The sequence below is a fragment of the Oncorhynchus masou genome, chromosome 9 (assembly GCF_036934945.1).
Source record: "Oncorhynchus masou masou isolate Uvic2021 chromosome 9, UVic_Omas_1.1, whole genome shotgun sequence".
NCBI lineage: Eukaryota > Metazoa > Chordata > Actinopteri > Salmoniformes > Salmonidae > Oncorhynchus > Oncorhynchus masou.
In genome coordinates this window covers 72,045,093-72,070,018 of record NC_088220.1, presented here as the reverse complement: position 1 = coordinate 72,070,018, position 24,926 = coordinate 72,045,093, and the positions used below count along the sequence as shown (strand labels likewise).

General features: G+C 47.1%; 1 protein-coding gene across 1 annotated transcript in view; it reads left to right on the top strand.

Moving 5' to 3' along the window:
- The window catches only part of LOC135546590 (solute carrier family 12 member 9-like), a 55,673-nt gene that overhangs the window by 17,125 nt on the left and 13,622 nt on the right, over nucleotides 1-24,926 (top strand). The window contains exons 7-10 of the mRNA XM_064975152.1: nucleotides 5,901-6,058; nucleotides 6,669-6,751; nucleotides 7,808-7,932; nucleotides 24,068-24,260. Of these exons, the coding sequence (XP_064831224.1) occupies nucleotides 5,901-6,058; nucleotides 6,669-6,751; nucleotides 7,808-7,932; nucleotides 24,068-24,260 (559 nt within the window). The remainder of the gene's footprint in view (nucleotides 1-5,900; nucleotides 6,059-6,668; nucleotides 6,752-7,807; nucleotides 7,933-24,067; nucleotides 24,261-24,926) is intronic.

Here is a 24,926-nt window from a genome sequence, read left to right as displayed (position 1 = left end):
GACACCTGATGCATACCTGAATAGGTTACAGGTGCATATTTACAGAGTGTGTATGTGTTCTAGATGGTTCTGAGAAGCGTATAGGAGCCCAATGTAAAATATGATGATGGAGGAGGAAGGTCGAGCGCCCAGAGATGAGAAGTCTGTTAACCCTGTGTGACAGGGTAGCCAGTGGTGACACTGCCAAGTCTCCAACCCCTCACAGCCAAGTCCTGCCCAATCCCCCAAGATACACTCCACTTACTGTGTGTGTATCTTACTGTCTTTCTCTGGGTAAGTGAAGAGAGAGGGTGGGTGGGTGTGTGTTCATTTCCTGAAGGAGTGTGCTTTGGTGTGTGTTTGTGTATGACTAACTGCAGCGTGTTTGTGTATCTCTATCTCCTCTATGGATGAGTGGCATTGTAGTGTGTGTGTGTGGTGAATGTGTGTGTCTTTGGTGTGTGTGTGCACCTGTGTGTATTGTCAGTGACCTGTTGGCTAATCCCATCCTGCTATTGAAGCTTATGTATTTATTACTGACTAAATAAATGTAGTCATTTTGTTCTGCTATCTCCAACATGCAGCCTGGTGTGTGTGTGTGTGTGTGTGTGGGGAAGCTGTGTAGTCCCGCAAGTCTCTGCTATCTCCAACATGCAGCCTGGTGTGTGTGGGGAAGCTGTGTAGTCCCGCAAGTCTCTGGGATCTCCAACATGCAGCCTGGTGTGTGTGTGGGGAAGCTGTGTAGTCCCGCAAGTCTCTGCTATCTCCAACATGCAGCTTGGTGTGTGGGGAAGCTGTGTAGTCCCGCAAGTCTCTGCTATCTCCAACATGCAGCCTGGTGTGTGTGTGTGGGGAAGCTGTGTAGTCCCGCAAGTCTCTGCTATCTCCAACATGCAGCCTGGTGTGTGTGTGGGGGAAGCTGTGTAGTCCCGCAAGTCTCTGCCATCTCCAACATGCAGCCTGGTGTGTGTGTGTGTGTGTGGGGAAGCTGTGTAGTCCCGCAAGTCTCTGCTATCTCCAACATGCAGCTTGGTGTGTGGGGAAGCTGTGTAGTCCCGCAAGTCTCTGCCATCTCCAACATGCAGCCTGGTGTGTGTGTGTGTGTGTGTGGGGAAGCTGTGTAGTCCCGCAAGTCTCTGCTATCTCCAACATGCAGCCTGGTGTGTGTGTGGGGAAGCTGTGTAGTCCCGCAAGTCTCTGCTATCTCCAACATGCAGCTTGGTGTGTGTGTGGGGAAGCTGTGTAGTCCCGCAAGTCTCTGCCATCTCCAACATGCAGCCTGGTGTGTGTGTGTGTGGGGAAGCTGTGTAGTCCTGCAAGTCTCTGCTATCTCCAACATGCAGCCTGGTGTGTGTGTGTGTGGGGAAGCTGTGTAGTCCCGCAAGTCTCTGCTATCTCCAACATGCAGCCTGGTGTGTGTGTGGGGAAGCTGTGTAGTCCCGCAAGTCTCTGCTATCTCCAACATGCAGCTTGGTGTGTGTGTGGGGAAGCTGTGTAGTCCCGCAAGTCTCTGCTATATCCAACATGCAGCCTGGTGTGTGTGTGGGGAAGCTGTGTAGTCCCGCAAGTCTCTGCTATCTCCAACATGCAGCTTGGTGTGTGTGTGGGGAAGCTGTGTAGTCCCGCAAGTCTCTGCCATCTCCAACATGCAGCCTGGTGTGTGTGTGTGTGGGGAAGCTGTGTAGTCCTGCAAGTCTCTGCTATCTCCAACATGCAGCCTGGTGTGTGTGTGTGTGGGGAAGCTGTGTAGTCCCGCAAGTCTCTGCCATCTCCAACATGCAGCCTGGTGTGTGTGTGTGTGGGGAAGCTGTGTAGTCCCGCAAGTCTCTGCTATCTCCAACATGCAGCCTGATGTGTGTGTGTGTGGGGAAGCTGTGTAGTCCTGCAAGTCTCTGCTATCTCCAACATGCAGCCTGGTGTGTGTGTGTGTGTGGGGAAGCTGTGTAGTCCCGCAAGTCTCTGCTATCTCCAACATGCAGCCTGGTGTGTGTGTGTGTGGGGAAGCTGTGTAGTCCCGCAAGTCTCTGCTATCTCCAACATGCAGCCTGGTGTGTGTGTGGGGAAGCTGTGTAGTCCCGCAAGTCTCTGCCATCTCCAACATGCAGCCTGGTGTGTGTGTGTGTGGGGAAGCTGTGTAGTCCCGCAAGTCTCTGCCATCTCCAACATGCAGCCTGGTGTGTGTGTGTGTGGGGAAGCTGTGTAGTCCCGCAAGTCTCTGCTATCTCCAACATGCAGCCTGATGTGTGTGTGTGGGGGGAAGCTGTGTAGTCCCGCAAGTCTCTGCTATCTCCAACATGCAGCCTGATGTGTGTGTGTGGGGGGAAGCTGTGTAGTCCCTCAAGTCTCTGCTATCTCTTTGCTTTTTCTTCTGCTTTTTAGCCCCCCATATTGCTTTTATTAGTGTGTGTGAGAGAATGTTGTACTGTCTCTCTCATGCCCCCCCCCCCACACACACACACACACACACTCTCTCTCGCTGGCTCGTAGTACTAGTCTCTTGTCCAGACATTGTGAGGCAACAAGTCCAACATTCTCTGTCTGCTCTCCCTCTGTCTCATACCTCTGTTCCCTTGCAATCACCCCACTGCAGAGTGCCTGTCCTTAGCTCTCTCTGTCTATCCTCACATTATTTGCTTGCTGTCTCTCTATCTCTTGTTCCCTCTCTGTCTGTCTCTCTTCCCATGGCAGTAGCGTGGTGAAAGCAGTCTTGTCTGCTGGTGGACTTCACCCTCCTACCCTTACTACAACTGGTCCTGTCACTGCCATCACACAGGTAGAGCTGGGGAAGGTTCTTATGTTGCCCATGTCCTCTGTAATCCTGTGGACCCCAGGAAGAGTAGCTGCTGCATGAGCAACAGCTAATGGAGACCCTCATAACTAAACCACATAAACCTAGTATCAGGAAAGAGAATGTAGCCAGAGAATAGGAGAGGGGTGAAGTAGAGACAGAATGAGAGTGGTAGTGAGTGAATGAGAGAGGGAGAGGAGCTCTGCAGGCCTAGTTAGCTATTGATCCCATTTTATACTCCTCAGCCACAGCCTAGCCCCCAGGGAGCACTTAACCATCACACATTCTCTCTCTGTATGGCCCTCTCTCTGTATGGCCCTCTCTCTGTATGGCCCTATCTGCTTGCCTCCCCTCTGTAGTTGGTTAGGAAGCGTAATTTTAAAAAAAAATGGCAAAAGAACATGAATGTATGAATAAACAAATAAGAGTATGATTGAGGGGATCAACAAATGAGGGAAAGAGCAGATGAGGTGTGGAATGAGAATGAGCGTCCAATCTCTCCAGGCTCTTTCACTCATTTAACTGCATTCCCCTCTTAAAAAACCTATTTTCTGCTGTCAGGTGCTTTACTTCGTTCTGTTCTTTATTTCCATGGCAGAGCTCATTCCAGCTTCATGATCCGATCAATAATCTACATTATGGGATGGAGGGGACACCAGGACGGACACACTCAAAAACAACCGTATACACACATGCTTCTACAAATGCATAGCCTACACAGACATGTTAATAAAAATGACCATATGAAAGTACCCAACTGTGCATGAACACACACAAATGCACTTATTCTCTCCTCTGCTCTCTCTGCATGGCTGTCACCTCTTTATGATGGCTTTGTTTTTGAGTGCAGATTTGAAAATGTCAAGCCCGTTCAGATTTATACAGCACCTGCCACACGTCACAAGGATTAATAACAAGGCCATAGCACTGACCAGCTCCATTACACAGACACACACACACAAAACAGTCACTTTCAATGATCTAACCAACACACGAGCATACACTCAAATGGGTGTTATTTTTTTTGCTATTCTGTGTGTGTGTGTATTGCTCATGGAAAGGACCGTTGAAAGTGAATCACTATTAAGCATATGTCAGAGAGCCTGATTAAAGCAATGGCTCAAACATTTTACTGCGGCACCCGACTCATAACCCAGACGAACAATCGCACACACACATCAACTAACACGCACAAACCAATCATTGGCATTTCCTAATTTTCGGGGGAGATATTAAATTATCGTGTGTGGCTCTATCTGGGTTTCAGTGTGAAAAAATGGTGTTCAGATGTGTGGCTGGACGGAACAATATTTAATTGGGCCATGATGATAAGTATTAAAACTAGACGACCTGAAAGAACGTGACGGGAGTCTTAATTACAGTGGAGAGTGAGGGAGAATGGACACAGTAGTGGGCAGAGAGGGGGAGCGAGAGAATAGACACTTGGGTGGGGAGCGAGGGAATGGACACTGGTGGGCGGAGAGGGAGAAGGGGACAGGGAGAAGAGACACGGGTGGGCAGAGAGGGAGAAGGGGACAGGGAGAAGAGACACGGGTGGGCAGAGAGGGAGAAGGGGACGGAGAGAAGAGACACGGGTGGGCAGAGAGGGAGAAGGGGACGGAGAGAAGAGACGGGTGGGCAGAGAGGGAGAAGGGGACAGGGAGAAGAGACACGGGTGGGCTGAGAGGGAGAAGGGGACGGGGAGAAGAGACACGGGTGGGCAGAGAGGGAGAAGGGGACGGGGAGAAGAGACACGGGTGGGCAGAGAGGGAGAAGGGGACGGAGAGAAGAGACACGGGTGGGCAGAGAGGGAGAAGGGGGAGACGGAGAGAAGAGACACGGGTGGGCAGAGAGGGAGAAGGGGACGGAGAGAAGAGACACGGGTGGGCAGAGAGGGAGAAGGGGACGGAGAGAAGAGACACGGGTGGGCAGAGAGGGAGAAGGGGACGGAGAGAAGAGACACGGGTGGGCAGAGAGGGAGAAGGGGACGGAGAGAAGAGACACGGGTGGGCAGAGGGAGAAGGGGACGGAGAGAAGAGACACGGGTGGGCAGAGGGAGAAGGGGACGGGGAGAAGAGACACGGGTGGGCAGAGAGGGAGAAGGGGACGGGGAGAAGAGACACGGGTGGGCAGAGAGGGAGAAGGGGACGGGGAGAAGAGACACGGGTGGGCAGAGAGGGAGAAGGGGACGGGGAGAAGAGACACGGGTGGGCAGAGAGGGAGACGGGGACGGGGAGAAGAGACACGGGTGGGCAGAGAGGGAGACGGGGACGGGGAGAAGAGACACGGGTGGGCAGAGAGGGAGACGGGGACGGGGAGAAGAGACACGGGTGGGCAGAGAGGGAGAAGGGGACGGAGAGAAGAGACACGGGTGGGCAGAGAGGGAGAAGGGGACGGAGAGAAGAGACACGGGTGGGCAGAGAGGGAGAAGGGGACGGAGAGAAGAGACACGGGTGGGCAGAGAGGGAGAAGGGGACGGAGAGAAGAGACACGGGTGGGCAGAGAGGGAGAAGGGGACAGGGAGAAGAGACACGGGTGGGCAGAGAGAGAAGGGGACGGGGAGAAGGGGGTGGGCAGGGGAGAAGAGACACGGGTGGGCAGAGTGGGAGAAGGGGACGGAGAGAAGAGACACTGGTGGGCAGAGAGGGAGAAGGGGACGGGGAGAAGTGAGGGGAGGGGAGAAGAGACACTGGTGGGCAGCCAGGGGGAGTGAGAGAGATTGAGAGGGGTAGAAAGACCTGGTGGAATTGGGGGGGGGGGTGTTAGTAGGTTGAGAAGGAGGAAATAGTGGTTGAGGGAGATATGGTGAGTGAAGAGTGGTGGGGAGGAGCAGACTTGCTTTACTGATTTTGATTTCTACAGCTCCATTGTGTGGGAAAGGGGTGGATTGAGGCAGGGCACAATCAGAGGGGTGTCCATTTTCTCTCTGATTTTTCTCTCCATCTCTTATTCAAGTATTAAGATAACACACGGCAAATACAGTCGGAACATCGGTCTTTCTTTCACCCACTGTCTCACCCCTTTCCTCTTGCGCCTATTCATGTCGATGTTTGTTTGCGTGTTACCATTCACTCTTCATAGGTAACATGTGTTTTAATTTGAATTGTGTATAATAATCTGATTTCTCTCTCAGTATTCTCCTCCAGAGGGACTACAGTTTCCTGCGGGACATTAATGTGTGGAACCCGTTGGTGACCGTTGGTGTATACTCCTCCACCATGTCTGCTGCCATGAGTAACCTGATAGGGGCCTCTCGCATCCTCTACGCTCTGGCACGGGACGACCTGTTTGGTGGGTACACCCATGTCCTCTTCTCTCTTGTTCTCTCCCTCATTATTTTTCTTTATAGCTTCTTCTGTCTCTCCTTTCACTGGCGTTGTGTGTGGATAGGGGAGATGAATAGTGATATTAAGCAGGGTTCCCGTGGAGTGGGCAGCTGGAGCAGGGGAGATGACTCAAAACCATACTGAACCAAACTGACAATGACTCAGCTCTGGATTGCTAGCAATGCTTTTCAGGGGTTAAAAATAGATTTTAGTTGTTTTTTTGTCTTTGCCTAGTTGACTGTTTGATTAAAGGTGTCTAACTTCAAATGAAGTTCTTATCATGTGTGTGTCATTCATACCTGCTGCATGCGGCATCACCTTGTCACTCTCCTACACCCACTGGCTAATATAGTGTAACACACCTCATCTCACCCAGTTTAAAACTCTGCTTTGTCTTTTGCCTTTCTTTCCTTTCTCCATCCCCTGTTCTTGGCTGCATTGATTTGAGTTGAAAGTCTCCTAATTTAATTAATTTCATGTATTAACTGTGAAATGTGGTCCTTAACTTTAATCCCCTCCGTTTTGCTCCTTCTCGACCTCCCTCTTGCTCTCACATATGCTCTCACTCTCTGCAGGCACGGTGTTGTCTCCAGCTAAGAAGACATCTGGCAATGGGAACCCCTGGGTGTCTGTCCTCCTATCCTGGTTCCTAGTACAGGTAAGACAATGGGAACCCCTGGGTGTCTGTCCTCCTATCCTGGTTCCTAGTACAGGTAAGACAATGGGAACCCCTGGGTGTCTGTCCTCCTATCCTGGTTCCTAGTACAGGTAAGACAATGGGAACCCCTGGGTGTCTGTCCTCCTATCCTGGTTCCTAGTACAGGTAAGACAATGGGAACCCCTGGGTGTCTGTCCTCCTATCCTGGTTCCTAGTACAGGTAAGACACAGAGGATAGATTAGGTCTAATTTCACATGCTCAATAATCTGATCAGTTCAGATGAAGGAAAGATGGATTGAGAGAGGAGAAAGGGAAGTAATTTGAGATTACTGAGAAATGGCCAAGACTTAACAAGAAAGGGAGACCAGGGGTGAGAGTGGAGGCAAGAGATGGGAGGGTAAAGAGGAGAGAGCTCTGTTAATGATTGGCCAGTCAGATACTCTTCAAGAAGTGAGAAAGGCTAAATGGCTTGTCTTTCTCTTCCTCTCTCATCCCTCGCTCCGTTTCTCTGCTGGAGTGGGGGAGTAATTAGAGGAAATCGTTAGCCTGTATCAGAGCTCATTGAGTCACTAGTCCTGGCCCTCTTTCTATCCCTCGCACGCTCTCTCTTTCGCTCTCAGCTATTTCAATGATACACTGATGACACGAACGATAATCTAATCTCACTCCATGTTAAACAATCTCAGACGAGAGAAAGGGAGCAATGGATGGAGGGAGCGAGGGGTGAGTAGAAAAAATATAGGGAAATGTTGCAGTATCATGTACACGTTACATGGACTGGGCATACAGCATGAAGACGAATGACCTGATCTCTCACACAGATGATTGAGTGGTGCACTGGCAGGCCCATCATTTGCCCATGCTGGCCTGTGGCTGAGGGCTCAGTTAATAGCTAATTAATGCTTTTGTAAAAGAGCCTCTCGGGGTCAACTAGGTAGACTGACTTAGCATTGGGGAGGTCAGAGGAGAAACTATTCCTTCCCTCTGTCCTTTTTCTCGCTCTTGTCAATGAAACATTAATCACAGTTTTACTCTTCTCTTTTCTCCATCTATAGTTGGTGTTGTTCACAGGGAAGTTGAACACCATCGCCAGCATTGTAACCATCTTCTTCCTGCTGGTCTATGCAGCTGTGGACCTGGCTTGTCTGGCTCTGGAGTGGGCCTCTGCTCCTAACTTCAGGTACTAAGTCACTGTATTTATCACATGCGCCAAATAAAACTGGTGTAGACTTTACAGTGGAATGCTTGCTTAAGAACATTTCCCAACGATGCAGAGTTAAGAAATAATAATACAAAATGAAATGGTAATTAACGTGAGGAATAACATAAAGTGCAGAAGAATGGTGCTATGTACAGGTAGTAGATCAATATGCAGGTGTACGAGGTATTTTGAGGTAGATAAGTACATGAAGGCAGGGTAAAGTGACTAGGTATCATGATGGATATTCTTAGTCTTATTATAAAGAGCAGAGTAGCAGCAGCAAGTGTGTGTGGGGGGGGGGGGGGGGGGGGTGTTGGTGGTACCTTAATTGGGGAGGACGGGCTCATGGTAAAATTTATTAAGTAGTTTTTTTCCTCATCAATCAATACACACTACCCTGTAATGATGAAGCAAAAACTGGTTTTTAGACATTTTTGAAAATGTATTAAAAAAATTGAAAACTGATATCACATTTACATAAGTATTCAGACCCTTTGCTATGAGACTTGAAATTGAGCTCAGGTGCATCCTGTTTATATTGATCATCCTTGAGATGTTTATACAACTTGTTTGGAGTCCACCTGTGGTAAATTACATTGGTTGGACATGATTTGGAAATGCACACACCCGTCTATATAAGGTCCCACAGTTGACAGTGCATGCCAAGCCATGAGGTTAAAGGAATGTTCCATAGAGCTCCGAGACAGGATTGTGTCAAGGCACAGATCTGGGGAAGGGTACCAAAAGATTTCTGCAGCATTGAAGGTCCCCAAGAACACAGTGGTCTCCATAATTATTAAATGGAAAAAGTTTGTAACAACCAATACTCTAAGAAGAGCTGGCTGCCTGGCCAAACTGATCAATCGGGGGAGAAGGGCCTTGGTCAGGGAGGTGACCAAGAAACTGATGGTCGCTCTGACAGAGCTCTGGAGTTCCTCTGTGGAGAAGGGAGAACCTACCAGAAGGACAACCATCTCTGCAGCACTCTACCAATCAGGCCTTTATGGTAGAGTAGCCAGACGGAAGCCACTCCTCAGTAAATGGCACATGATAGCCATCTTGGAGTTTGCCAAAAGGCACCTAAATGACTCTCAGACAATGAGAAACAAGATTCTCTGGTCTGATGAAACCAAGATTGAACTCCTTGGCCTAATTGCCAAGCGTCTGGAGGAAACCTGGCACCATCCCTACAGTGAAGCGTGGTGGCAGTATATGGATGTTTTTCAGATGCAGGGACTGGGAGACTAGTCAGGAACGAGGGAAAGATGAACAGAGCAAAGTACAGAGCGATCCTTGATGAAAACCTGCTCCGACGTGCTCAGGACCTCCGACTGGGGCAAAAGTTCACCTAACAGGACAAGACACTAAGCACACAGCCAAGACAAAGCAGGAGTGGCTTTGGGACAAGTCTCTGCATGTCCTTGAGTGGCCCAGCTAGAGCTATTTGCAGATTTCACAACCTGCTACACTTATGAGAAACACATTTTTGGTTTATCATACTATCATTTACTCACTTTGAGCATGTGTCTAGTTTCTTTGTCCTATTAATGTTGACGGAGCTTTGTGTGTGTGTGCGCGCAGAAGTACCCGATTGCTAGCTAGCTAAATTTATTGCCTAGCAACAAACTTCTTAAGAAGATATTTGTAAGAAAATCATTCAATCTTTAGATATTCTTGAGGAATTGCACTTACACTATCTTATGAACTTATTATTTAGTGCCCAGCTTTTCGTCAACAAAGTCCTTTTTTTTTAGTTTGTTTTTACATCCATTCAAATTATAATAGTTCCTCACAGTAAAACGTCTTTCCAACACTCCCCCTCTGATCAGCGTCGCTGATAAATAGGCTGAGGACGTGTGTATTTGTTGCTATTTTGATGATGGCCAATTTCGTCTTCATACTATAGCATAGCTGTCCGCTTCATACTTTCCTTGTCAACTCATCATCTTATGGCCTACTTCTGGAAAGGTAGGCCAAGGTTTTTTAATGTTTTCAGGAAAGGAGAAATATTTGCTGGTGGCTTTGATTGACGGGTGCTTTACTGGTGTGTGAGTTGGCTGATTATCTCTATAGACCTATACGGTATGTCCCTTCAGTAAGTTCTATTTTAATATTAATTAAACTCTCCTGTCATGATTTCATCGTGGAAAAGGCCTATTTTCAGTAGCTTAGGCTACATTAGGTCTCATTACTTCTTTGAAGAAGAGAGGATGCCATGCTCTCTCTGATGGTGTGGAAAGTTGGTGTTTTAGTGTGCACCAGCTGGGTGTTGTGGCCACGTGCTAATTAAGACATAAACTGGCCACAGCTCCCAGCTGCACATCTGAGAAGGACTGAAAATAAGTGTGTGTTGAATACTGTGAATCCTCAAATGTTGATGTAATCACAATTAATCACATTTTTAATTGAAGTTACGATATAGACATGCAATATCCACTGCGCAAACACACACCAAGACCCACCTCCTTTCACTCAAGCAGGCAGCACAGTTCAGTTAGTCTTAGAGCTAAGAGTACCTAGATAATAATGTCTCCGTATCGCCCTCCCTATTGGCCGATGGGGTTCAGCTGGGGGCTGATAAGGCACGTGGTTGGCTAGCTGCTGTGGTGCACTTCCTTAATTATATTAGCAGGTTGCTGCTGCTGTTGCAGGGCGGGTTCTGGGTGTTGTTGTTTTTGTTGTTGTTGATTGTGTTCCCTGCACCTCTTTCCAGGCGCAAATCATTTAAAGCCATTTAGCGCTGCTCTCCCCTGAGAACTGCTCTGTAATTAGCATAACTAATTTAGCAGAAATATTTCCTTTCCTCTAAATTTGGCACACGGTTGTTTAACTGATGGGAAGGGGAGGGGACTGCTGAATTATGATGTAGCGGAAGAGCTGTCTGCTTGTTAAGTGTCTGTGTGTGTGTGTCAGAATATTGTGTATAGGGGTGTGAATATTTTTTCATTAAAAAAAAACGGTGTCCCGTAAATGCGTCCACTGTGTCCAACACACTCCTCTTCATCTTTCTGAATGTGTGTGTAAAGGGGTTGGCTGCAGCTTCATCAGTGACTGGCTCCAGTTTACCAGAGCGCTCCTCTGGGGCAGTATGTTCACTACTGATGGGACTGACTACTGGGTTTAGAGGACCGGGCTGACTGGCTTAGACACACACAGGCTAGGTTTTTGGGTAAGACTTGAAGCCCAGGCTCTGTTATTAACTACACACGCAGTGAGTGACTATTCTGTCACCCTTAGCGTACATTTTGTGAAGGTTACTCTAATTACAGTGAGAGACCCTTCTGAATGATATGACTGACGTAATGTCTGAATGAGCACTCACTGATGTACTTCTAGATCTGCCAGCTTTGAGTGCACTTGAGTGTGTGTTTGCAGAGCGGGGGTGTTTTAAGGTGATGGTTGGCAGTAGCACAGTTGTGTCCTCTCTAATCATGATGTGTCTCTTGGCGGGCTGCCGGGTCCCCTCTCTCCCTAAGTACTTGATGGTGGACACTTTTTTGTTTTCGCTGATGTCAGCAAAGTGACATCAGTCATTGGGAAATGTATTTATTTTATTTTACTAGGCAAGTCAGTTAAGAACAAATTCTTATAAATTGATTGGGTTGCGGGCAAGGAGGGAGGTGGGAAGAAGGGGGGAGACATGGGGAGTGCCAGCGATACACTGACACTAATGAGAGGGATTACAAAGAGCAAAAGAAAGGGAGGTGGATAGGGAGCACAGGAAGGGTGAGCTTTTAAAATAACACTGTCAGGGAGGGAGAGAAGAGGATGTGAGGGGAGGAAGGGGGGTTAAGACTGAATTAAGACATTGGGGGTGACAAATTATGTGAAATTGGCAATAAAACAAATGGAAAGTGGGGAGAGAAAGTTAGAGCAAATAGTAGGGGAAAAGAAGAGCATTTCCCTCTGATGGAGAGAATGGAAAAGGAGAAGGGTAACGACTGCGCCAGTCTGTCTTCTCTATCTCTCTCCCATCACGTTTTAGTGGGGGCTATGAAGCATTTAGTGCTCTGGTGCGTTCCACTCTGTTAATGAAGCTGTCTTTTAGCGTAGCCTAGCGCTCCCAGCTGGGCCCGGGCCTGTTCATTTGGATGGAAATGACAGTAGCTATCCTTAATAGCTGTTTATCTGCTGAAGATGTTATTGCAGGGGATTAGGGTCACTACGTGATCAATGACCCTACCTTTTCTGCACCTGCCCATATGAGGGAGCTCAGACGCATCACACACACTGACACACACACACCTCCCTTGGACTTTTTCACATTTGATTGTATTACAAAGTGGGAATAAAAATGAATTTAATTGTATATTTTAACAATCTATACAAAATACTTCAAAGTGGAAGAAATATCCATTTTTCTTTTGGAGATGAATGAGACATGAATATACAATGGGGCAAAAAGTATTTAGTCGGCCACCAATTGTGCAAGTTCTCCCACTACACTTCAACTATGACCGACAATGAGGAAAACAAATCCAGAGTCACATTGTAGGATTTTACATTTACATTTAAGTCATTTAGCAGACGCTCTTATCCAGAGCGACTTACAAATTGGTGAATTCACCTTCTGACATCCAGTGGAACAGCCACTTTACAATAGTGCATCTAAATCATTTAAGGGGGGGTGAGAAGGATTACTTATCCTATCCTAGGTATTCCTTGAAGAGGTGGGGTTTCAGGTGTCTCCGGAAGGTGGTGATTGACTCCGCTGTCCTGGCGTCGTGAGGGAGTTTGTTCCACCATTGGGGGCCAGAGCAGCGAACAGTTTTGACTGGGCTGAGCGGGAACTGTACTTCCTCAGTGGTAGGGAGGCGAGCAGGCCAGAGGTGGATGAACGCAGTGCCCTTGTTTGGGTGTAGGGCCTGATCAGAGCCTGGAGGTACTGCGGTGCCGTTCCCCTCACAGCTCCGTAGGCAAGCACCATGGTCTTGTAGCGGATGCGAGCTTCAACTGGAAGCCAGTGGAGAGAGCGGAGGAGCGGGGTGACGTGAGAGAACTTGGGAAGGTTGAACACCAGACGGGCTGCGGCGTTCTGGATGAGTTGTAGGGGTTTGATGGCACAGGCAGGGAGCCCAGCCAACAGCGAGTTGCAGTAATCCAGACGGGAGATGACAAGTGCCTGGATTAGGATCTGCGCCGCTTCCTGTGTGAGGCAGGGTCTTACTCTGCGGATGTTGTAGAGCATGAACCTACAGGAACGGGCCACCGCCATGATGTTAGTTGAGAACGACAGGGTGTTGTCCAGGATCACGCCAAGGTTCTTAGCGCTCTGGGAGGAGGACACAATGGAGTTGTCAAAGGTGATGGCGAGATCATGGAACGGGCAGTCCTTCCCCGGGAGGAAGAGCAGCTCCGTCTTGCCGAGGTTCAGCTTGAGGTGGTGATCCGTCATCCACACTGATATGTCTGCCAGACATGCAGAGATGCGATTCGCCACCTGGTCATCAGACGGGGGAAAGGAGAAGATTAATTGTGTGTCGTCTGCATAGCAATGATAGGAGAGACCATGTGAGGTTATGACAGAGCCAAGTGACTTGGTGTATAGCGAGAATAGGAGAGGGCCTAGAACAGAGCCCTGGGGGACACCAGTGGTGAGAGCGCGTGGCTAGGAGACAGATTCTCGCCACGCCACCTGGTAGGAGCGACCTGTCAGGTAGGACGCAATCCAAGCGTGGGCCGCGCCGGAGATGCCCAACTCGGAGAGGGTGGAGAGGAGGATCTGATGGTTCACAGTATCGAAGGCAGCCGATAGGTCTAGAAGGATGAGAGCAGAGGAGAGAGAGTTAGCTTTAGCAGTGCGGAGCGCCTCCGTGATACAGAGAAGAGCAGTCTCAGTTGAATGACTGACTGATTTGGATCAAGAAGGTCATTCTGAGAGAGATAGCGGGAGAGCTGGCCAAGGACTAGGAGTTTTGGAGAGAAAAGAAAGAAGGGATACTGGTCTGTAGTTGTTGACATCGGAGGGATCGAGTGTAGGTTTTTTCAGAAGGGGTGCAACTCTCGCTCTCTTGAAGACGGAAGGGACGTAGCCAGCGGTCAGGGATGAGTTGATGAGCGAGGTGAGGTAAGGGAGAAGGTCTCGGAAATGGTCTGGAGAAGAGAGGAGGGATAGGGTCAAGCGGGCAGGTTGTTGGGCGGCCGGCCGTCACAAGAAGCGAGATTTCATCTGGAGAGAGAGGGAGAAAGAGGTCAGAGCACAGGGTAGGGCAGTGTGAGCAGAACCAGCGGTGTCGTTTGACTTAGCAAACGAGGATCGGATGTCGTCGACCTTCTTTTCAAAATGGTTGACGAAGTCATCTGCAGAGAGGGAGGAGGGGGAGGGGGAGGAGGATTCAGGAGGGAGGAGAAGGTGGCAAAGAGCTTCCTAGGGTTAGAGGCAGATGCTTGGAATTTAGTGGTAGAAAGTGGCTTTAGCAGCAGAGACAGAGGAGGAAAATGTAGAGAGGAGGGAGTGAAAGGATGCCAGGTCCGCAGGGAGGCGAGTTTTCCTCCATTTCCGCTCGGCTGCCCGGAGCCCTGTTCTGTGAGCTCGCAATGAGTCGTCGAGCCACGGAGCGGGAGGGGAGGACCGAGCCGGCCTGGAGGATAGGGGACATAGAGAGTCAAAGGATGCAGAAAGGGAAGAGAGGAGGGTTGAGGAGGCAGAATCAGGAGATAGGTTGGAGAAGGTATGAGCAGAGGGAAGAGATGATAGGATGGAAGAGGAGAGAGTAGCGGGGAGAGAGAAATACCATCCGAGTAGGGGCAGTGTGGGAAGTGTTGGATGAGAGCGAGAGGGAAAAGGATACAAGGTAGTGGTCGGAGACTTGGAGGGGAGTTGCAATGAGGTTAGTGGAAGAACAGCATCTAGTAAAGATGAGGTCGAGCGTATTGCCTGCCTTGTGAGTAGGGGGAAGGTGAGAGGGTGAGGTCAAAAGAGGAGAGGAGTGGAAAGGAGGCAGAGAGGAATGAGTCAAAGGTAGACGTGGGGAGGTTAAAGTCGCCCAGGACTGTGAGAGGTGAGCCGTCCTCAGGAAAGGAGCTTATCAAGGCATCAAGCTCATTGATGAACTCTCCGAGGGAACCTGGAGGGCGATAAATGATAAGGATGTTAAGCTTGAAAGGGCTGGTAACTGTGACAGCATGGAATTCAAAGGAGGCGATAGACAGATGGGTAAGGGGAGAAAGAGAGAATGACCACTTGGGAGAGATGAGGATCCCGGTGCCACCACCCCGCTGACCAGAATCTCTCGGGGTGTGCGAGAACACGTGGGCGGACGAAGAGAGAGCAGTAGGAGTAGCAGTGTTATCTGTGGTGATCCATGTTTCCGTCAGTGCCAAGAAGTCGAGGGACTGGAGGGAGGCATAGGCTGAGATGAACTCTGCCTTGTTGGCCGCAGATCGGCAGTTCCAGAGGCTACCGGAGACCTGGAACTCCACGTGGGTCGTGCGCGCTGGGACCACCAGATTAGGGTGGCCGCGGCCACGCGGTGTGGAGCGTTTGTATGGTCTGTGCAGAGAGGAGAGAACAGGGATAGATAGACACATAGTTGACAGGCTACAGAAGAGGCTACGCTAATGCAAAGGAGATTGGAATGACAAGTGGACTACACGTCTCGAATGTTCAGAAAGTTAAGCTTACGTAGCAAGAATCTTATTGACTAAAATGATTGAAATGATACAGTACTGCTGGAGTAGGCTAGCTGGCAGTGGCTGCGTTGTTGACTTTGTAGGCTAGCTGGCAATTGGCTGCGTTGTTGACACTACACTAATCACTACACTAATCAAGTCGTTCCGTCGAGTGTAATAGTTTCTACAGTGCTGCTATTCGGGGGCTAGCTGGCTAGCTAGCAGTGTTGATTGCGTTACGTTACGTTAAAAGAACGACAATAGCTGGCTAGCTAACCTAGAAAATCGCTCTAGACTACACAATTGTCTTAGATCCAAAGACGGCTATGTAGCTAGCTAGCTACGATCAAACAAATCAAACCGTTGTACTGTAATGAAGTTAAATGAAAATGTGGTACTACCTGTGGAGCGAAGCGGAATGTTGACCGGGTAGTTGAAGTTCTATTCGGTAGAGGTTGGCTAGCTGTTGGCTAGCTAGCTAGCAGTATCTCCTACGTTAAGGACGACAAATAGCTGGCTAGCTAACCACGGTAAATTAAGATAATCACTCTAAGTCTACACACTCTAAACTACACAATTATCTTGGATACGAAGACAGCAAAGACAACTATGTAGCTAGCTAACACTACACTAATCGAGTCGTTCAGTTGAGTGTAATAGTTTCTACAGTGCTGGTGGACGGTGGACGTTAGCTAGCTGCTTAGCTAGCTGCTGGGCAGATAGCAGTGTAGACTACTCTAGACTAATTATGGTGGAAAATAAGTATTTGGTCAATAACAAAAGTGTCTCAATACTTTGTTATATACCCTTCTTTGGCAATATAGGTCAAACGTTTTCTGTAAGTCTTCACAAGGTTTCCACACACTTGCTGGTATTTTGGCCATTCCTCCATGCAGATCTCCTCTAGAGCAGTGATGTTTTGGGGCTGTTGCTGGGCAACACGGACTTTCAACTCCCTCCAAAGATTTTCTATGGGTTTGAGATCTGGAGACTGGCTAAGCCACTCCAGGACCTTGAAATGCTTCTTACGAAGCCACTCCTTCGTTGCCCGGGCGGTGTGTTTGGGATAATTGTCATGCTGAAAGACCCAGCCACGTTTCATCTTCAATGCCTCTCATCTTTTTAAGTTGGAGAACTTGCACAATTAGTGGCTGACTAAATACTTTTTTGCCCCACTGTATATGCAATGTTTAATTTCTTATTGTTGCATATCTACCAATTACTGCCCTCCTTTTAGGCATTTGAAAAACTCCCTGGTCTTTGTTGTTGAATCTGTGCTTGAAATTCAATACTTAACTGTATGGGGGACAGAGGAAGAGGTAGTCATTCAAATCATGTCATCCCCTATTGTTTCACACAGTGAGTCCATATCACTTATTATGTGATTAGTTCAGCCAAATTTGACTCCTGAACTAACTTAGGCTTGCCTAAACAAGGAGGGTGATTACTTATGCAATGACTATTTTAGTTATGATATTTTTGTTAATTACTAAAAATGTGTAGAATTTTCTTTTCACTTTGACATTATGGAGTGTTTTGTAAGTTGATTACAAAAAATTCCATTAATCTCTTTCAATCCCACTTTGTTAAGCAACAAAATGTTGAAAAGGGTCAATGGGGGTATAGACTTTCTGTAAGCACTGTAAGCCTGTCTCTGTCTGTCTGTAACATACATCCTATTAATTTACTAGAGGGGCTATGTCAAAAACCCTCAGTTCCAGAATGGGATGAAAATGGCAGACCTATTGGTCAGTGGGAAATCCAAACCAGTCTAATTGGAATGAATGGTGGTAGAGGCATAACCCTGATTTTATTTATGGTGGAAAATACAAGTAAGGCATGTGATACACTACCATAGGTATGTGGACGCCTGCTCGTCGAACATCTCGTTCCAAAATCATGGGATTTAATATGGAGTTGGTCCCTCGTCTGCTGTTATAACAGCCTCCACTCTTCTAGAAGGGCTTTCCACTAGATGTCGGGGCATTGCTGTGTGGACTTGCTTCCATTCATTCACAAGCATTAGTGAGGTCGGGCACTGATGTTGGGCGTTAGGCCTGGCTCACAGTCGGTGTTCCAGTTCATCCCAAAGGTGTTCGATGGGGTGGAGAACAGGGCTCTGCAAGCCAGTCAAGTTCATCCACACCGATCTCAACAAACCATTTCTGTATGGACATCGTTTTGTGCACGGGACATTGTCATGCTGAAACAGGAAAGGGCCTTCCCCAAAATGTTGCCATAAAGTTGGAACACAGAATCGTCTAGAATGTTATTTTATGCTGTGGCGATAAGATTTCCCTTTAAACTTTACAGTTGGCACTAAGCATTGGGTAGGTAGCATTCTCCTGGCATCCACCAAACCCCTTCGTCAGACTGCCAGATGGTGAAGCGTTATTCATCACTCCAGAGAGCACTTTTCCGCTGCTTGAGAGTCCAATGGCAGCGAGCTTTACACCACTCCAGCCAATGCTTGGCATTTTACATGGTGATCAGTTGACCGGGGCAACTCTAGCAGTGTAGAAATGTGACGAACCGACTTGTTGAAAAGGTGGCATCCTATGATGGTGCCATGTTGAAAGTCACTGAGCCTATCAGCTCTTTAGTAAGGCCATTCCCTTAACTCGGTACTTTTTTGACACACCGTTGGCTGCAATTACAGCCTCGAGTCTTCTTGGGTATGTCACTACAAGCTTGGCACACCTGTATTTGGGGAGTTTCTCCCATTCCTCTCTGCAGTTCCTCTCAAGCTCTGTCAGGTTGGATGGGGAGCGTTGCTGCACAGCTATTTTCAGGTCTCTCTAGAGATGTTCAAGTCCGGGCTCTGGCTCGACCACTCAAGGACATTGAGACTTGTCCTGAAGCCACTTCTGCAGTGTCTTGGCTGTGTGCTTAGGGTCGTTGTCCTGTTGGAAGGTGAACCTTCACCCAGTCTGAGTTCCAGAGCACTCTGGAGCAGGTTTTCACTCTACTTTGCTCTGTTCATCTTTCCCTCGATCCTGACTAGTCTCCCAGTCCTTGACGCTGAAAAACATCCCCACAGCATGATGCTGCCACCACCATGCTTCACAGTAGGGATGGCACCATGTTTCCTCCAGAAGTGATGCTTGGTATTCAAGCCTAGGAGTTCAATCTTTGTTTCATCAGACCAGAGAATCTTGTTTCTCATGGTCTGAGTCTTTAGGTGCCTTTTGGGTAAGACCAGGCGGCCTGTCGTGCTTTTTTTTACTGAGGAATGGCTTCCGTCTGGCCACTCTACCATAAAGGCCTTATTGGTGGAGTGCTGCAGAGATGGTTGTCCTTCTGGAAGGTTCTCCCATCTCCACAGAGGAACTCAGGAGCTCTTTCAGAGTGATCATCGGGTTCTTGGTCACCTCCTTGACCAAGGCTCTTCTCCCTCGATTGCTCAGGTTGGCCAGGCGGACAGATCTAGGAAGAGTCTTGGTGGTTCCAAACTTCTTCCATTTAAGAATGATGGAGGCCACTGTGTTCTTGGGGACCTTCAATGCTGCAGAAATGTACCCTTCCCCAGATCTGTGCCTAGACGCAATTCTGTCTTGGAGCTCTACAGACAATTCCTTCTACCTCATGACTTGGTTTTTGCTCTTACATGTACTATGAACTGTGGGACCTTTTCTATATAGACAGTGTGTGTGCCTTTCCAAATCATGCCCAAACAATTGAATTTACCACAGGTGGACTCCAAGTTGTAGAAACATCTCAAGGATGATCAGTGGAAACAGGATGCACCTGAGTTCAATTTCGAGTCTCATAGCAAAGGGTCTGAATACTTGTGTAAGTAAGGTATTTATTTATTTTTTCAAACATTTGTAAACTTGTTTTTGCTTTGTCATTATGGGGTACTGTGTGTAGAATGGTGAGGAAGAAATCAAGGGGTCTGAATACTTTCCGAATGCACAGAAATGGTGTAATACAATTGTCAACCTAAAATATTGTCATAATTATTTATACGGGTTTTTATACACATGTTCTGTATAAATAGCCTCTTAAAATGTATGTAAACGGACCGTAAATGTCTCTGGGCTCTATTTCTGGCTGGCGTTAAGGTGGCGCTAGTTGTCATATGCAGGTTAGTTTGCAATTTTGTCATGTAAAAACTGGCGCACTGGCATTTTCCAGCCCTAACGGCAGGTTCTTATATCAGCTCGGTTGCACTCAGTTCGCTTGGGCGGCGTGGAAATGTGTCCTTAAAAACATAATCCAAAGTGCTCATTTCAGGTAGCGCTGATATGGATTTTTAAGACCAACCAAAACCTGGTTTTAGCGGGAACTCAGTTGGTTATATCATGCATTTTGACAGCAGAAACTCCTTTGTTCTGACAACAGGAACTCCGTCACGGCCTATACAGCCGTGACGCATACTGCACGTATGGAACAAGAGTAGACTAAAGTGCTTTTGGTGCCTGTATAGTTTGTATTTATTAACATAAAACATTTTTGTTTTTCTTATTTTGTTTTATTTGGCATAGCATCCCCTCTCAATAAATGCTTTTTTTTGTCTTACCCAATGCAATTGCTCAGTAGTCAAGACTGTCGATAAAGGGTTTGGTTCCGGAGATCGCTTGGAAATCAATCTTAATCACCGACCCTTTATTAAAATCTAACAATCGAGAGGAGTTAGTGTGCAGTCATTCCTTTATCTATGCATTTTTGGCAGGCCCACATTATTCTGGCCATTCAGGTCAGGTATTGGACAAACGTAAAACCCAGTCTGTGATGTAGATTACGTGTCCATGCCCATTCTGAAACGACAGATGAGAACCTCTGTGAACCTTGTATTTAGAAGTAACCTGTAACAATTGCTTGTTTTCCATTTCATATGTTCACAACCCAAGCCCTCCCGTAGGCCTATATAACAACGGCTGGTTCAACAGCAATGTATTGTTTTTATGCTGGCCATTTTTATGATGTCATTACATTTTACATTTATTGTTTATTAAAGAAGTTATTTTCTTTATTACAACCAATCTTATTAGAATGATTCACCTTTCTGGTTTTACGGTTATAACATTCTCTCTTTCTCTATATTGGATCTTTGTTCAGCTACTGTGAAAACCCTCCATAGTCTGCGTTGTTTTAACATTCTATGCCAGCGGGGAGCAATTGTGGTGCCTGTAAGTCTGACATCGCCAATTTAAAACAAGTTGTTTTGTTTAAAATTTGTTTGCTATGTTGTCTTTTTAGGCCTTATCAATAATGAATTTAATCTTGCTTATTGACAATGTTTGGCATGTCCATACTCGGACATTGTGCAATTTACAGTAGGCCTAGCCTCTATTTCAGTGTGAATGTTCTAAGTAATTGCACGGCTTCAGTAGCAATGTGGACTGAAAATGGGTTGAAATAGGTCTACATTTTATTTCATTTCTCTAAGCCATTTAACAAATTAACTTTACAGTTAGTCGTTCTGCCCCTGAACAAGGCAGTTAACCCACTGTTCCTAGGCCGTCCATTGTAAATAAGAATGTTTTCTTAACTGACTTGCCTAGTTAAATAAAAAATGTCAGAATTGGAGAGACATTTAAGTACACAATTTGAAGCAACCACACATTTCACCATGGAGCTCGTTCTGATTGGCCAGTGAGGGGGCGAGCCTCCACACACCCACAACTTGTTTATTCATCAAAACCCGGCCCTTTCGCTCCAACGCCAGCAAGTGCTCTGTTATTTGTGATGGTGAAAATGGCAAAAATATTTCTGACACCCCTGAGACTATAACACTGTTTCCTGCGCGTAGATTTCCCATTGTGATAGGCTTGTTGAAATGGAGCCCTCAATGTTTGTTTTCTTGGAAAGCTGTGAGTGCTATTATACGATACAAGAACAGTACTTGTTGCATTTACAACTTGTCTAAATTCTATCATTAGCTGATTTCAAGCGGTGTATGGCTGTGGATTGACTGCATTGTTTGAATAATATTGGCAGCCCTTTAAAACTGGCTGGCTAGCTAACAAACACAAAGTGCAGATCAATTCATTATTTTCCACTATCTTATCACACCATGGTTGACCAACTCCCTGACCAAAATGGCTGAACTTTATCAAGTCAAATCGAAGTTTCTTGGTCGTGTACACAGTTCAACGGGTGTTATAGCGATGCAGCGAAATGCTTATGTTACAAGCTCCTAACAATGCAGTCAAATGTCAAACAGCTAGAATGTAAGAAAATAAATCAAGAATGGCAGACAAATCCAATTTAACAACCCAAATAGCAGTATCAAAATGCTATCCATGCATAAATTCAGCAAAAAAAAAAGAAACATCCTTTTTCCGGACCCTGTCTTTCAAAGATAATTTGTAAAAATCCAAATAACTTCACAGATCTTAATTGTAAAGGGTTTAAACACTGTTTCGCATGCTGGTTCAATGAACCATAAACAATTCATGAACATGCACCTGTGGAACGGTTGTTAATTGTACGCAATTAAGGTCACAGTTATGAAAACTTAGGACACGAAAGAGGCCTTTCTACAGATTCTGAAAAACACCAAAAGATAGATGGTTCCTGGTCATGCTGCATGAGGACTGCAGATGTGGCCAGGGCAATAAATTGCGACGTCTGTACTGTGAGATGTCTAAGACAACGCTACAGGGAGACAGGACGGACAGCTGATCGTCCTCGTAGTGGCAGACCACGTGTAACACCTGCAAAACAACTGCCGGAGTTACACCAGGAATCCACAATCCATCCATCAGTGCTCAGACTGTACGCAATAGGCTTAGAGGCTGGACTGAGGGCTTGTAGGCCTGTTGTAAGGCAAATTCTCACCAGACATCACTGGCAACAACATCACCCATGGGCACAAACCCACCGTCGCTGGACCAGACAGGACTGGCAAAAAGTGCTCTTCAATGACGAGTCGCGGTTTTGTCTCACTGGGGGTGATGGTCGGATTTGCGTTTATCGTCAAAGGAATGAGCGCTACACTGAGGCCTGGACTCTGGAGTGGGATCAATTTGGAGGTCCATCATGCAGTGTCACAGCGTCATCGGACTGAGCTTGTTGTCATGCAGGCAATCTCAATGCTGTGTGTTACAGGGAAGACATCCTCCTTCCTCATGTGGTACCCTTCCTGCAGGCTCATCCTGACATGACCCTTCAGCATGACGATGCCACCAGCCATACTGCTCCTTCTGTGCGTGATTTCCTGCACGACAGGAATGTCAGTGTTCTGCCATGGCCAGCGAAGAGCCCGGATCTCAATCACATTGAGCACTTCAGGGACCTGTTGGATCGGAGGGTGAGGGCTAGGGCCATTCCCCCCCCAGAAATGTCTGGGAACTTGCAGGTGCCTTGGTGGAAGAGCGTGGTAACATCTCACAGCAAGAACTAGCAAATATGGTGCAGTCCATAAGGAGGAGAGGCACTGCAGTACTTAATTCAGCTAGTGGCCACACCAGATTCTGACTGTTACTTTTAATTTTGCTCCCCCCCCTTTTTGTTCAGGAACTCATTATTCAATTTCTGTTAGTCACATGTCTGTGGAACCTGTTCAGTTTATTTCTCAGTTGTTGAATCTTATGTTCATACAAATATTTACACATGTTAAGTTTGCTGAAATAAACGCAGTTGAGAGTGAGAGGACGTTTCTTTTTTTGCTGAGTGTATGTACACTTGGGGAATTTACACACGCTAAACTAAGAATATCTACAGCAGTGATGCATAAAACATTGAGTTGCTCCACCCCATTTTACCCTTAGAACAGTCTCAAATCATTGAGACATGGGCTTTACTGTCGAAAGCTTTCCACAGGGATGCTGGCCCATGTTGACTCCAATGTTTCCCAAAGTTGTCAAGTTGGCTGGATGTCCCTTGGTTGGTGGCTGGATGTCCCTTGGTGGGTGGCTGGATGTCCCTTGGTTGGTGGCTGGATGTCCCTTGGTGGGTGGCTGGATGTCCCTTGGTGGGTGGCTGGATGTCCCTTGGTGGGTGGCTGGATGTCCCTTGGTGGGTGGCTGGATGTCCCTTGGTGGGTGGCTGGATGTCCCTTGGTTGGTGGACCGTTCTTGACACACTCAAACCGGTGCGCCTGGCAGCTACTGCCATACCCCGTTCAAAGGCAAATATTTTATCTTGACCATTCACTCTCTGAATGGCACACACACACAATCCATGTCTCAATTGTCTCACTCACTCACACATGAACTAACACACACTAATTTACTCTCGCTTAAACTCACACACATTAACACACACACACACGTGCATGGACACTACACACAAACTGTCCACCTTTTCTATAGATGCAGTTAGTCATTAAGACTGCTCACAAAAACACAGCAGATAAATAACCCCATCACTTTCTATATACTGACTCACCTCCAGTTGTTTATCATACTTAGAGCTTTACATTCACTTAGAATGCTCACGTGAACGAGAGAGTGGGAAAGCGAGAGAAATTAAGATAATTTGCATCTCTAAAAGCAAATGCATTTACGTGTGTGTGTGTGTGTGTGTGTATAAACCCTCTCCTCTCTCCCTCCAGGCCCACGTTCCGTTACTTCACGTGGCACACCTGTGTGCTGGGCATCGTGGGCTGTGCTGTTATGATGTTCCTGATCAACTCTATCTATGCCTCAGCCTCCATTGCCTTCATGCTGCTTCTACTGCTGCTCATCCATTACCTCAGCCCTACCAGCAGCTGGGGCTATATCAGCCAGGCTCTCATCTTCCACCAGGTACACAGTACAGTGTGTATGTATACACACACACACACACACACACACACTTCTGTGCCACATTCACTTCCGCAGCTACATCAGTCTGCAGAACATTATGTCATCCAGTAGGGTTGAGCGGTGTCCAAATCGTTATACTGTACTTGTCTCAGGATTTACGGTATTACAGGTTTAGTACACAAAACCGCATAAAAGACCATTGGGCGTCTATTACCAGAATGCTCACAATTTTGCATAATTAATAGCGAATTTCAAGCTGCTAGATAAGTACTGTATGTTAACAAGCGCAAACTAAAATAAATGAATCGCAAAGACAGGCAATCTAGCTCAAAGTTAAACACATATAGGAGTTACTGAATGCCTTTTTTGGTGAGTTTGGACATCTTCAAGCGATTGTGAATGAGCAATGTTGTGCAAGTGAACCCATTTGTTATGCATCCTTCTCTGAAGGAACAACAGCGGTGCTGTCGCTAGTGCAGCATCCGTACATGTGTGGAGTCTGGATTCACTAGGGCAACGGGTCTGCTTGCTCTGACTTGAGGGAGGGGGAGGAGCAGACAGGCTGAGAAGAGAGAAGGGAAAAAAACACCAGAGAATCAAGATAACAGGGGCAGTTGTACAGAACTCATCCAAAGGGCTTTGACTTCTCAAACATGGCAGAAAGCT